The 11,584-nt window shown below is 52.1% G+C and overlaps 1 protein-coding gene across 1 annotated transcript; it reads right to left on the reverse strand.

The window, feature by feature from the left end:
• Positions 1–754: 754 nt before the first annotated feature.
• SHH (sonic hedgehog signaling molecule) lies at positions 755–10,089 on the reverse strand. Its single transcript, XM_088521045.1, has 3 exons — positions 9,593–10,089; positions 5,082–5,343; positions 755–1,449 (listed from the first exon to the last, which is right to left on the reverse strand). The coding sequence occupies exons 1-3, from the start codon at positions 9,899–9,901 to the stop codon at positions 755–757; spliced, it is 1,266 nt and encodes a 421-aa protein (XP_088377171.1). The 5' UTR covers positions 9,902–10,089.
• Positions 10,090–11,584: the final 1,495 nt, after the last annotated feature.

Genomic DNA, 11,584 nt, shown 5'->3' on the forward strand with positions numbered 1-11,584 from the left:
TAAATTAAAATAATATATTCTCATATTTTACACTATTTCAAAAAACGAAATGTGATTCAGTTAAGTATTGATCTCTCAAAAAATCTAATTTACAATTCTGTGTATAAAAATATAATTTACGGACCCCCATGAAGTTTGTCTTTTGTGTTTGCTCGATTTTTTTAGGCTTGCAGGAATGCAGGAGCAATGTAATGGAGAGATGGGAAAGTACAGAATTTTGCTTTCTGAAAGTCAGGACACACGTGACATGTAGAAAAATAGACTCTGCGCAGTTTCGCTTGGCCTCACAAAATATTTTTTTTTTTTCCCCTGTGAGTACAGTTCACATGATAATAAATTATCAAAGAAAAACTATTTAAGGCTCTTGAAGGTCCGGTTCATATCATTTAAAACATCTATTCAAAATACCAAAAGAAATAAATATCCAGGAGAGGAGAAAAAAAAAGAAAACAACAAAAACAATAAAACAAACAAAAAAACAACAAAACAACAAATAAAACGACGAAACAGAAGAACAAATAAAAATATATATATATTTATAAACTAAACAGAACGGAACTTCCCGGGGTCTTTGTCTCCCTTAAAGTCTACTTTGGACTGTCCTACTTTATTATTATTATTTTATTATTATTATCTTTGAGTCTCCATCATCCGCGCTCGCTCTCGCTCGCTCTTCTTTTTCCTTTTTTTCCTGTTTCTCGCTTCCTTTCGCAGCAGGGTGTCGGGGGCGCCGGGCTCCGCGGGCCGCGCGCTCTCAGCTGGCGGGCGCCGCCATGCCCAGCGGGTGCAGCGCGTCGCTCTCGAGCACCCAGCTGCCGATGTGGTAGAGGAGGCGCGAGTACCAGTGGAGGCCGGCGGCGGGCGGCTCGGGGGCGGCCGTGGCGGGGCCCAGGGCGGCCAGCAGCCCGTGGGCCAGGCGGAAGGGGGCGAAGGCCCAGTGGGCCCAGCCGTGCTCCTCGATGACGGCGTAGCAGGAGGCCAGCACGCGGTCGATGAGGATGGTGCCCTGGGCGGTAAGCGGCGCGTAGGCGCCCGACGCCTCCTCCTGCAGCTGCACGCGGTGCACGGCGGCCGGCAGCAGGCGCCGCCCGCCCTCGCCCAGCACGTAGACGCGCTGGCCCGGCCGCACGCGGCTCGCGAAGAGCGCCCGGCTCCGCGACGTCGTCTCCGACTCGTTGTGCTGGGGGGCCACGAAGAGCAGGTGGGCGGCCGTGAGCAGCAGCCGCGCCGGGGGCTGCCGCGTCTCGATGGCGTAGAAGAGCTTGGGCGAGCTGTCCTCGCGGTCCAGGAAGGCCAGGAAGTCGCTGTAGAGCAGCCGGCCCTGCGCGTCGGCCGCCAGCACGCGGTCCCCGGGGCTCAGGTCCTTCACCAGCTTGGTGCCGCCGTGCTCCAGGTGCACCGTGGCTGAGCCGGGGAAGCAGCCCCCGGACTTGGCTGCCACCGAGTTCTCTGTGCAAGGAGAGAGGCACAGCAGGGTTAGCACCGGGCTGCCTGCCTGGTCCCAGCCGCAGTGACGGCAAGAAATTTCTCTGCCCTTCCCGCTGGTGCAGCTCCGTCCCCCCGTCAAACGATGGCCATGGCCTGCCCGCATCAAGGAACCAGACAAAATGGCTCAGCTATTCTAGAGCTGTCCCGGATTAACTCATCAGTTGGCTCCCATTTGCCCTGTATCTGCCACATGGCACTAAATTAACTCACAGGGGAAGTGGAAAAGTTGTGCAGGAACAAGGCTGCACTTCCCTTGGGAGAACAGCCTAAGGCAGCCTGCACGGTGGTTACTCCAACCCACGCCATCTTCCCGCTTCCTATAAAAGCATCTCCTGCACTTTTCCCATCCCGCTCGAAGAAGTGCCTCCACTCCCTGCCCTCTATCTGGGGGCATCCTTGTGATTGCATGGGACCTGAGCATCCTTTAGCACAGAGTGCCAACTTTCTGGCACTCCTCAGACTTGAGACACTAAACAGCATAGCTCCTAAGACTCATAAGGCCACAAGGCTTCCATAGTCTAAATCTCTTGTATGTTCCCTATGGAAACACAGCCTGTTCACATGCGTTCTGATTAGAAAGAGCCATTTCCTAGCGTGGCTTCTGGCTTCTCCTAGTGAATCCTGCTTGTTCCCTTTTCCTCGTTTTTCTGCCTGTCAGGTTATAGCCCGTGGTATTTCACAGCATCACGTGTCTTTGCTACAGTCACTAGCAGTGCTGGTCCCTGGTCTTCACTCGGCGTCTCCCGGTCCCTCCGCCTGCCAGTTTAGGGCCCTGGCAATTTATCTCCTCAAGGTAGTCAGATTTTATATTTTGCCTCTGTGGCTGGTCCTGCAGCTATTATGATTTAAATAAACACTTGGAGTGTCTCCTAATGACTTTCTCAGGAAGGACAGGAAGGGCGAAAATTAGAATGTTATTGATTTGCTAACGACTTTATCACTTCTCCCGCAGAACTGAAACAGCCAGATCTTCCCGGCCTCTTCGGGGAGGACATGGCAACAAACAAGCTATGTGCTTTAAGCAGAGCCCTTCGCTAGCAAACTACACCTTCGGACAAGGCCCAAGCAAAGGTCTGGCTTGAGCTTTGTTTGCATATTCAGGGCCTTGATGAATAGATCTAGTAGTGTAGCAGCTCTACAAACATGCCAGTGAATTGGCAGAGGTGTGAAAATCTGCTGCTTTGAGCAGTGCTTGTTTGGGTTCTCTAATTAAAATCCAATAAAGGATCAGCATTGTCATTCTGATTCATGTAATAAATGCAGACACTCTTGGAAGAGAGGACACTTCCATTTTTTTCCCAGCTTCTTCGCCCCCCTTTTCTCCCCCTCCCTATTTGTTCAGGTGCAGAAACCCTATGTGCCAATTCACACACATACTCTCCAAAAAACCCAGGACCTTCCAAGCACTATTTGCACAGCAGAGTCACTTTTCCAAGGCACTCAAGATGTGTATTTGAATTTTAAATGTAGAAGCTTGCTCTAAATACTTGCTGTAGCGCATTATCAATGTCCCTTTTACCACCCCTGCCTCTCCCTCCTCTGTCCCGATGACAATAATTCAGGCCTTGGGAGAACTCTTCTTTGCATTCCAGTCTCCGGGATCATACTTTTTGCAAATAGAGATCTAGATAAAGAATCTTCCTGCCTGGAATTATAGGGTTTAATCTTCTCATAAGATGCTCTGTCATGAAACGAGTGTTGGCCAATTTGAAATCAGGCTGAGCCGGGGGAATTTGAGCCTGCTCTCTTGAAGCCCGTCTGGTACAGTCACACGACCCTGCCTGACACGCACTAAATATTACCCCCGAAGTCCGTGTGTGCGGAATTTCAATGAGTAGATTGGAATTACTCCTCTCCTGTGCAAGACACATGGAGCTGGATTATGTTGTCCACCCGCAAGGAGATTATTGTGCATCGCAAAAAGACACCTTGAGCTAAAGCCCGGCCTCGATATTGAAAGGGATGTTTGGTGTCACCGCAAGTTTGTCGCCTTTGCAGAAGCCTCCCTTGGGGTTGGGAAGGACGGGGAATATTTAACAAAAGCGGCATTGGGACCCTAGGATAAAGTCAATGGGAAGAAAAAGAGGTGCCACTTTGGGAGAGCACTGGATATCTCCAGGCTAGACTCAGGGAAGGGAAGAGCAAAGGGAAGAGGGAAGGGAAGGGAAGGGAAGGGAAGAGGGAAGGGAAGAGGGAAGGGAAGGGAAGGGAAGGGAAGGGAAGGGAAGGGAAGGGAAGGGAAGGGAAGGGAAGGGAAGGGAAGGGAAGGGAAGGGAAGGGAAGGGAAAGATGGGCCTCCCGTTGCAGACAGGCAGGGTAAGGCCCACCGCTGGTTTCACTATGTAGGGCTATTGGTTGGTTTCGAGGAAAACGGGTATATTTAGAGCTAGCCCATTATTTTCTTTTGCAGCCAAGTGTTTTCTTGACACTTGTGGCGCACGAATTAGCTAAAAGCTGCTGTTAAAACAAGGGTTAGCGGCTGTGCAGCAAACACGCGGGAGGCGGGGAAGCCCGGCTGGCCCTCGCCAAGCGTTTTACTTAAAAATAAATAAATAAATAAATAAATAAATAATGTGTCAAGTTGTGCGAGGGGAAAAAAAAAAAAAAAAAAAGCTCTGCGAGTTGGCAATTTCTCGCGAGGAAGCTGTTCCCGCGTTGAGACAGCGTGTGGCGTTGTAAGCCCAGAGCAGGGGAAGGGGGAAAGAATATCTGTCTATCTGCCTGTCTGCATCTGGGAATTTCCTAGCGGCTGCCGGGGGGGCAGGGGAGCGCGGTATTTATTTATTTTCCTGGCCGGCTCTGGCTCCTGGTTTACCGGGCACAAGGGAGGCGACCTATCCTATCTCTTCTTTTCTTTTCTTTTCTTTTCTTTTCTTTTCTTTTCTTTTCTTTTCTTTTCTTTTTTCTTTTCTTTTCTTTCTTTTCTTTTCTTTTCTTTTCTTTTCTTTTCTTTTCTTTTCTTTTCTTTTCTTTTCTTTTCTTTTCTTTTCTTTTCTTTTCTTCTTTCTTTTCTTTTCTTTTCTCTTTTCTTTTCTTTTTCTTTCTTTTCTTTTCTTTTCTTTTCTTTTCTTTTCTTTTCTTTTCTTTTCTTTCTTTTCTTTTCTTTTCTTTTCTTTTCTTTTCTTTTCTTTTCTTTTCTTTTCTTTTCTTTTCTTTTTTCTCTTTTCTTTTCTTTTCTTTTCTTTTCTTTTCTTTTCTTTTCTTTTCTTTTCTTTTCTTTTCTTTCCTTTCCTTTCCTTCCTTTCCTTTCCTTTTCTTTTTTTTCCTTTCCTTTCCTTTCCTTTCCTTTCCTTTCCTTTCCTTTCCTTTCCTTTCCTTTCCTTTCCTTTCCTTTCCTTTCTCCTTTCCTTTCCTTTCCTTTCCTTTCCTTTCCTTTCCTTTCCTTTCCTTTCCTTTCCTTTCCTTTCCTTTCCTTTCCTTTCCTTTCTCCTTTCTCTCTCTCCCTCTTCCTCCCTCTCTCTTTCATTTTTCTCCCTTTTCCTTCCCTGTCCCTCCGCTCTCCGCGCTCCCCGGCAGGGAGGCAGGACGCGCCCGGACGGGGCGGGCAGGGCCGGGGAGGGGGCGATGCTTTCGCGGGGCCGGGCGCTCCTTACCTGCTTTCACGGAGCAGTGGATGTGCGCCTTGGACTCGTAGTAGACCCAGTCGAAGCCGGCCTCGACGGCGAGGCGGGCCAACATGCCGTACTTGCTGCGGTCCCGGTCCGACGTGGTGATGTCCACGGCGCGGCCCTCGTAGTGCAGCGACTCCTCGGAGTGGTGGCCGTCCTCGTCCCAGCCCTCGGTGACCCGCAGCTTCACGCCGGGCCACTGGTTCATCACGGAGATGGCCAGCGCGTTGAGCTTGTCCTTGCAGCGCTGCGGGGACACGCAGGGACAGGGCGTCGCGGGGGGGCTGCGGTGACCCCCCGGCACCCCCCTTCCCGCCGGGGGACCCCAGCCCCCGCCGCAACCTTCACGCCGCCCCCCCCACACACCCCGAGCATCTTCTCCTGCGCGGGTGCGGAGGGGAGGCAGGTGAGGAGGAGGAGAGTGAACCTAGGGGCTGCAAATCCCCCCTGCAGCGGAGCAGCCCCCCTCTGCGGGCACCTGCCTGGGAAGGGGGGCAGGGAGCTCCCCCCGCTAAAACAACCCCCCATAACCAGCTGTGGGGCGGCAGCTGCAGTGGCAGAGCCCGAGCAGAGCTGGGCCCTTCCCGGAGCAGGGCGAAGTTTCAGCCAGAACGGGCACCCCTCGGTGTGCCCCCCTCACACACACACACCCCGGGAATGCTACCCCGTGTAATGTGGCTCTCAGGGGACAGAGGAAAAGCGAGGGAGGGCCAAGGAGCGAGGCTGGAGACTGTGTGGGTTTGGGGAGCCCTTGCAGGGAGAGAAACTCCACGGCAAAAGCCCCACAGGGTTTTCCTTCCGCCGGCCTATTCCCCAGCTTTGCTTAGAGCTCGGATGTGCCCCGCACCACCAAGCTTCTACTGGGTGAGAGGCTTTTAAGAGCTCTGGACAAATTAAGGGTTGGGGGGTGGGATGGACTGGGGCAGGGAAAGGGGGAAACCGAAGCCATGCGGATAGGAGAGCCCTAAATAAGATGCAGAAACTTTGGGGCAGTTCGTATCTCGGAGAGGGAAGAGATCAGCTCTCCTTGGGGACACACTGTTTGGAGGAGGGAAAAGACCCACCACGCACAGACATCCAGAAACAGCGGGTAAGAACCCAATGTCTGGAGGTATAGTCAAAAAATACACGTTTCCAGCTTCCCTTCCCTGCTCTCCTGAGAGGAAAATAACTCCCGGATACACAAGAAACAGCTCATTTGGTGCAATAAAAAATTACCAGCACGGAGCAAAGCTACAGCAAGGTGCAGCGAGCTGCTGCCACCCACCCTCGCTGCTCCCTGACCGGCGTGCTTGGCCTTGGCAGGACTAATGTCCCCCTCAGGTCACCCCTGAGCGAAACAAGCCCCACGAGGACCCTTCTCGGAGCTCCAGGGAGAGCAAGACCCTCCCGTTACCCCCCTACGGCTCCTAGGGCCGCAACAAGGGTCACTCCAACTCCCCGTTCTCGCAGAGCAGCCATAAAGCGCCATCCCATCGATACCTATAGGGTTAGCAGGGATATATATGTGTGTAAAATATATATATGCATGTATAGTAAAGCAATCGTAAGGTCCCTTTGGACTCCGCGGCCTGCAGCCTGTAGCGGCTTCAGGGCTTTATGGAGAGTGTTTGGGTTGCAGCCTCGAAGTTCCCGGCAGGAAAGCCGCACGGCATAAGGAAGTCGAGTCTGTAAATAGGTAATTCCCCCCCTCTGCACGTAAATAACGCTGCTTTAGGGGCAAAGGGGCGAAGCAGCAGACGCCTCAGCTGCTGCTAAAGGCAAAGCCCAGCGCTGCAGCGCAATTCCCAGCGCGGCCCGCGTTGTCACTGGGGAAAGAGGCAGCGGGGAGGGCGCGGGGGCAGGAGGAAAAGGGAGAAAACCGGCCTCCTAAAGCACTTTCCTCCCTTTTATACCGGCTGAGCGGGATTGTCAGAGTCAAAAGCCGTGAAGCCCAGACTATTTATTAATTCATCGGGTCGTGTGCCACAAATCAAGCCCAATTCTGCTCAGCCACCGTGAAGCTCAGCAGGGCTGCCCGCGCTCGCGCTTTGTGCGGAGGCAGAGCTGTTCAACAAGCCCTCTCCTGCCAGCTCCTAATCTCCTCACAAATGAATTGCTTGAAGGAAACACTTAACAGGTACCTGTCAGTGTAAACAACCTGGTGGGCTTCCTAAATGCCAAGCTGATCCCTAAATTCCTCCAGCGCGCACCGCCTGTGTGCCGGCATTACGCGCCGTGGCTGTTTTATTCCATACAAATTCCAGCTTTATCATAGTGCCCCGGCCTCCTTATCTGTGCCCCAGATCCAGCCAATGGCCGGGCCTGGGGGGAGGAAGGGGGAGCCCTTAGCAAACTGCTCTTGTCACCTGCGAGGTGGAGAACCTGACTTACCGAGCAATGTTTGCGGGTTTTTTTTTTTCCCCCAAAAGTTAATATTAACCAGCGGCTAATGCATCCGGCAGCTACTCCGCGCGTTTAACAAGCCTCGGGAGGAAGGATCCCTCCGTGCTCGAGGGGCCGGCGCGGCGGGCGCGCAAAGGCCGCGGTGCGGCCAAGGGAGGCGGCGGGAGGCCCCGCGGGAGCCGCGCGCACCCTCTCCGCGGCCTCGGGGCTGCCGAGCCCGGGCGCCGACCTTGCTGTCCCCTTGTCGCCCAGGGTCCCCGGCGGCCCTCTGCGCCTCGCCCTTTGTGGGGACGGCGACAGGAACTGGAGGAAGGGGGGGGGAGAAAAAAAGAAAAAAAAAGTATTTGTTTTCGTTCCGTGCGGCTGAGGGAAGTTGACAGAAGGTCACAAGTTCACTACGCTGCCGCCTAACGCGGCCAGCGCAGCGCCGCGCAAGGGCCCCGTTCTCCGCGCAGCGCCGCGCAGAGACTCCGCTCCCCTGCGCGGCGCCGCGCAAGGGCTCCGCTCGCCGCGCAGAGGGCCCCGCTGCCCGCGCAGAGCCGCGCAAGGGCCCCGCTCCCCCGCGCAGCAGCTCGCAAAGGCTCCGCTCCCCACGCAGCGCCGCGCAGCGCCCGCGTTCCCACCTTGCGCCGCCGCCGCTTCTCTCCCCGCGCACCCGCGCAGGGCTGCGCCCGCCCCGGCGCGCGGCGGCGGCTGCAGAGGACACGGGGCTGCAACCCGAGCCGCGGCGCGATCGATACCCCGCGAGGAGTTAAGTGGAGCTGAAAACGCGAGTCTGGCCCCGAGCCGCGGGGCTGCGCGCGGGGGCCCCGCGCGAGGAGACTCCGCGCCCCGCGCAGGCGGCGGCGACAGGCGCGACTCGCCGGCCCAGGCGCCGCTCCGAGGAGCGCGCAGATTTAAGGTGGTCGGAGGAGATGGTGGCGGCGGCTCCCGCGACCCCCGCAACGCGGAGCCCGCGGCAGCGGGGAGAGTTTGGGGAATTCCCCGCGCCCCCCGCACGGCCCCCCGTCCCCCCGTCCCCACTCTCCGCCTAGTCCTTCCCGGCGAGGTGGGGCTTAAATGTATTAATATTAAAAAAGCGCCGTTGACCTATATTTGGAGGAAACCCATTTCCAGTGGCTAGATTGCATGTAGTTTCAGAAACTCCGGGATTGGCAGAGCAATTGACTTCACCGAGCTCTCTGGTGAGCATGAATAATAATTACTAGGTGACTCTCTGAGAGGGTTTCTTTTCCTTTTCTCTCCTTTTTTTTTCCCTTATTTTTTATGCATAAAATGGTTCCGCAATCCGATTCTACCCGAGATCCAATATTTACACAGTTGTAAAACCTTGTGCCATCAGATTTTTTAAAGCAGAAGGTGATGCAATGCTGATAAGTTGCAAGTCCCTCCCCTATGGAAGTACCAGAGCACTGGCGGCGAGCATCCTTAAAGAAATATCAATATATTTACGCTCTGACGGGCACAATCGCAAATGATGGTATTGCAATACGAGCTATATAATACGGAATCAGGAGAGGAAGGGTCGATCCGGCTTCAGCTGCCTTTTGTGAGTGCGCGACTGCCTGCCTACTAAATTTAGAATATGCTCGCGAGGAAAAGAATAATAGTAATAATGAAGGCGAAAATGAAATGCGGAAAAAAAAGAAAAAAAAAGAGAGAGAGAGAGAGCAAATCAAATATAAAGTCAGCAGCTGCATCACCCGAGGACCACGCTGGTAACAAGGAGTGAGTGGCCTGGCGGTCACCGTGCACTTGGGGTCCTCTGAGCTGCACGCAATTCGTTTGATCAAAGTGCATCCTTGGGGACAAACGCAAACAGCAATCGCTAACCAAGTTACAGGGAACGCCATGGCACGGTTATGACTGTAAGTATTACACAGATCCCCCACCAAAATAGATATAGATATAGATAGACAGCTCCAGCCCCCTGCGAACTTGTCTGGAGAGATGGGATTTACATTCAATGGGGGAACTAGCCGAGTTTGGGGGGCAGGAGGAGGAGGGGGAGAGGGAAAGGGGGGTCTCTCAAAAATGCTAAGACAGATGCGTCCTTTAGGGTTGCTCAGAGAGGTTAACAAACACAAATACAGGTATCTCCGTGGCTCTACCTGAGTCATCAGTCTGTCAGCTCCCGTGTTCTCTTCATCCTTAAAAATAATGTCAGGGTTGTAATTTGGGGTTAGTTCTTTAAATCTCTCGGAGTTTCTTGTGATCTTCCCTTCATATCTTCCACTGGCCCCTAGGGTCTTCTCTGCCACATTGGGAATAAACTGCTTATAGGCTAAAGGGGTCAGCTTTTTGGGGTGCCTCCTTTTTCCAATGCCCCTGCCTGGTCCACAAGTCAGCCCAGAGGAGACTAAAAGAGCGCAGACGAAGCCCACCAAGAGAATTCTTGTCAACAGCAGCATTTCGTCCATTGAATCCAATTACTTCAAAGCTCTCTGTGCCTATCCCTGGCTGTCTCTCTAGAGCTCTCTCGCCTCTATGTCCTTGTCTGCTTTCTCAATGGTGTGCTATCCACCGATCCCTAGCAAGACAGGTGCTGGAATGGCAGCCTTTAGGTCGCTGATAACGGAACACATCGGAGTTTGGTCGGGAGACAGCAATCGAGAGACCAAAAAAAAGGGTCTGATTTTAATGGTAGCAAAGCAAGACGCTTGTGAGAGGAGTCTGCCTTTAGTTCTATATTATAGCTGCCAGGGCCGAGTGCTGATTGGCCAAGGCGAGACAAGCTCCTCTTCTGATGTTTTAACCCTCAAAAAGGCAACAAATTCTTGAAAGATTTTTTTTCCCTCCTTTTACCTGAAGGGCTTGGAGCTGAAAGGGGTGGGGATTGCGCTTTCTTGGGATAACATCAATTACACGCTGTTTTTTTTTTTTTTTTTTTTTTTAACTTTTCTTGGCAGAAGGGTACATTTGTCAGCAAGAGTAACAGATGCCTCTGCGGAGGGAATAATAACAATAATAATAAAAGATTAGCAGGCTGCCTCGGTGAAAGTCGAGTTTCTAAGGGCAGTTGCAATCAAATAAAATGAGGCTGGGTACATAGGAGTGTGTGGGGGAAATATTAAAGCCCGAGGGGGGGCTGTGTGAGATGGGGGGGGGGTACCCATGTAAGAACGAACCCACCTAAGTGTCTTTGTAACAGGTTTCACCCCACTGCAGAGGGACATTGCTCCCTCATAGAAACCTGCGTTTCTAAACGCCCTCGCCTTTTAGCTGATAAGCGGCTACTTTAAGGGAAGGGAAAAAACTAAATGTGGTCGGAGCCGGCAGCGTTAGGAAGTTAGCGTGTTTTTTTTTTTTTTCCTAAACCAGAACTATTACCCAGCTCCAAATATTGCTGTCTCCTAAGAAGTGCCTGAAAAGTCACCTGATTCAATATAGATGCTCTCCCGGCCGTGCGGGGGGAATTGCTGTATTCCAGCTTGCTGTATTCTTTGTTCCTATGGGGGAAGCGTTTTAGGCTCTTACACCTCCTCGCGGGGTGCCATTAAGTTTTGGGAGAAAAGCGTCGTGCTGAAAGCATCCGCAAACACAATTAACAGAGATCGATCCAGGCAAAGTGAATGGAAAGGGGATAAGTTTAATGTTAAATTAATTGTTATCTCGTGCAGCGTGGCAAGTGATGTCTTTATCCCGATCTCCGAAAGCTCCTCATCAGACAAAGGTGTTGAGAGACGAGCAAAACTGCAGAGATGGGGCTGATAGAGCAGGTTGGGCAGAAAAGCAGAGCCTCATATGAACAAACACTTCTGTTCCCGCAAAGACCTCATTACTTTTGCTCCCAAGAAAATGCAATTTGTCCTAGAATCCAGAAACTTTAAAGAGTTTTTTTAAGAGTTCTTAAAAATGCCAAGGCGACATGCTGAAGCAATTCAAAGTCCAGTCCCACAGAAAAACAACAAAAAAATCAGCTTTAGGTAAGGAAAAAAAACTCTTTGGGACAAGCAATTATATGAGAGTTTTCCGGTCTGTGACACAGTGGAGTCGTAATCAACTTAAACCATGTGAAAATGGACTTCAAAATTAGTTTTTAAGTGGTAAAAAAGTTGTATATCCGTGGACTGTAACGAGCAGAACAACACGGAGTTTCAAGG

This window comes from Tinamus guttatus, unplaced genomic scaffold (assembly GCF_059628265.1).
Source record: "Tinamus guttatus ecotype Peru unplaced genomic scaffold, ASM5962826v1 Tinamus_guttatus_pri_ptg000006l, whole genome shotgun sequence".
In the NCBI taxonomy this organism is placed as follows: Eukaryota; Metazoa; Chordata; class Aves; order Tinamiformes; family Tinamidae; genus Tinamus; species Tinamus guttatus.

What these genes read in the sequence shown, in the direction of transcription:
- SHH (XM_088521045.1), bottom strand. Translation starts at nt 9,901, where the DNA reads ATGGACGAAATGCTGCTGTTGACAAGAATTCTCTTGGTGGGCTTCGTC. An exon ending in CTGACAGACTGATGACTCAG is followed by an intron (nt 5,344 to 9,592) that starts GTAGAGCCACGG and finishes GTGTCCCCGCAG; the next exon opens with CGCTGCAAGGACAAGCTCAA. An exon ending in CCACTGCTCCGTGAAAGCAG is followed by an intron (nt 1,450 to 5,081) that starts GTAAGGAGCGCC and finishes CTCCTTGCACAG; the next exon opens with AGAACTCGGTGGCAGCCAAG.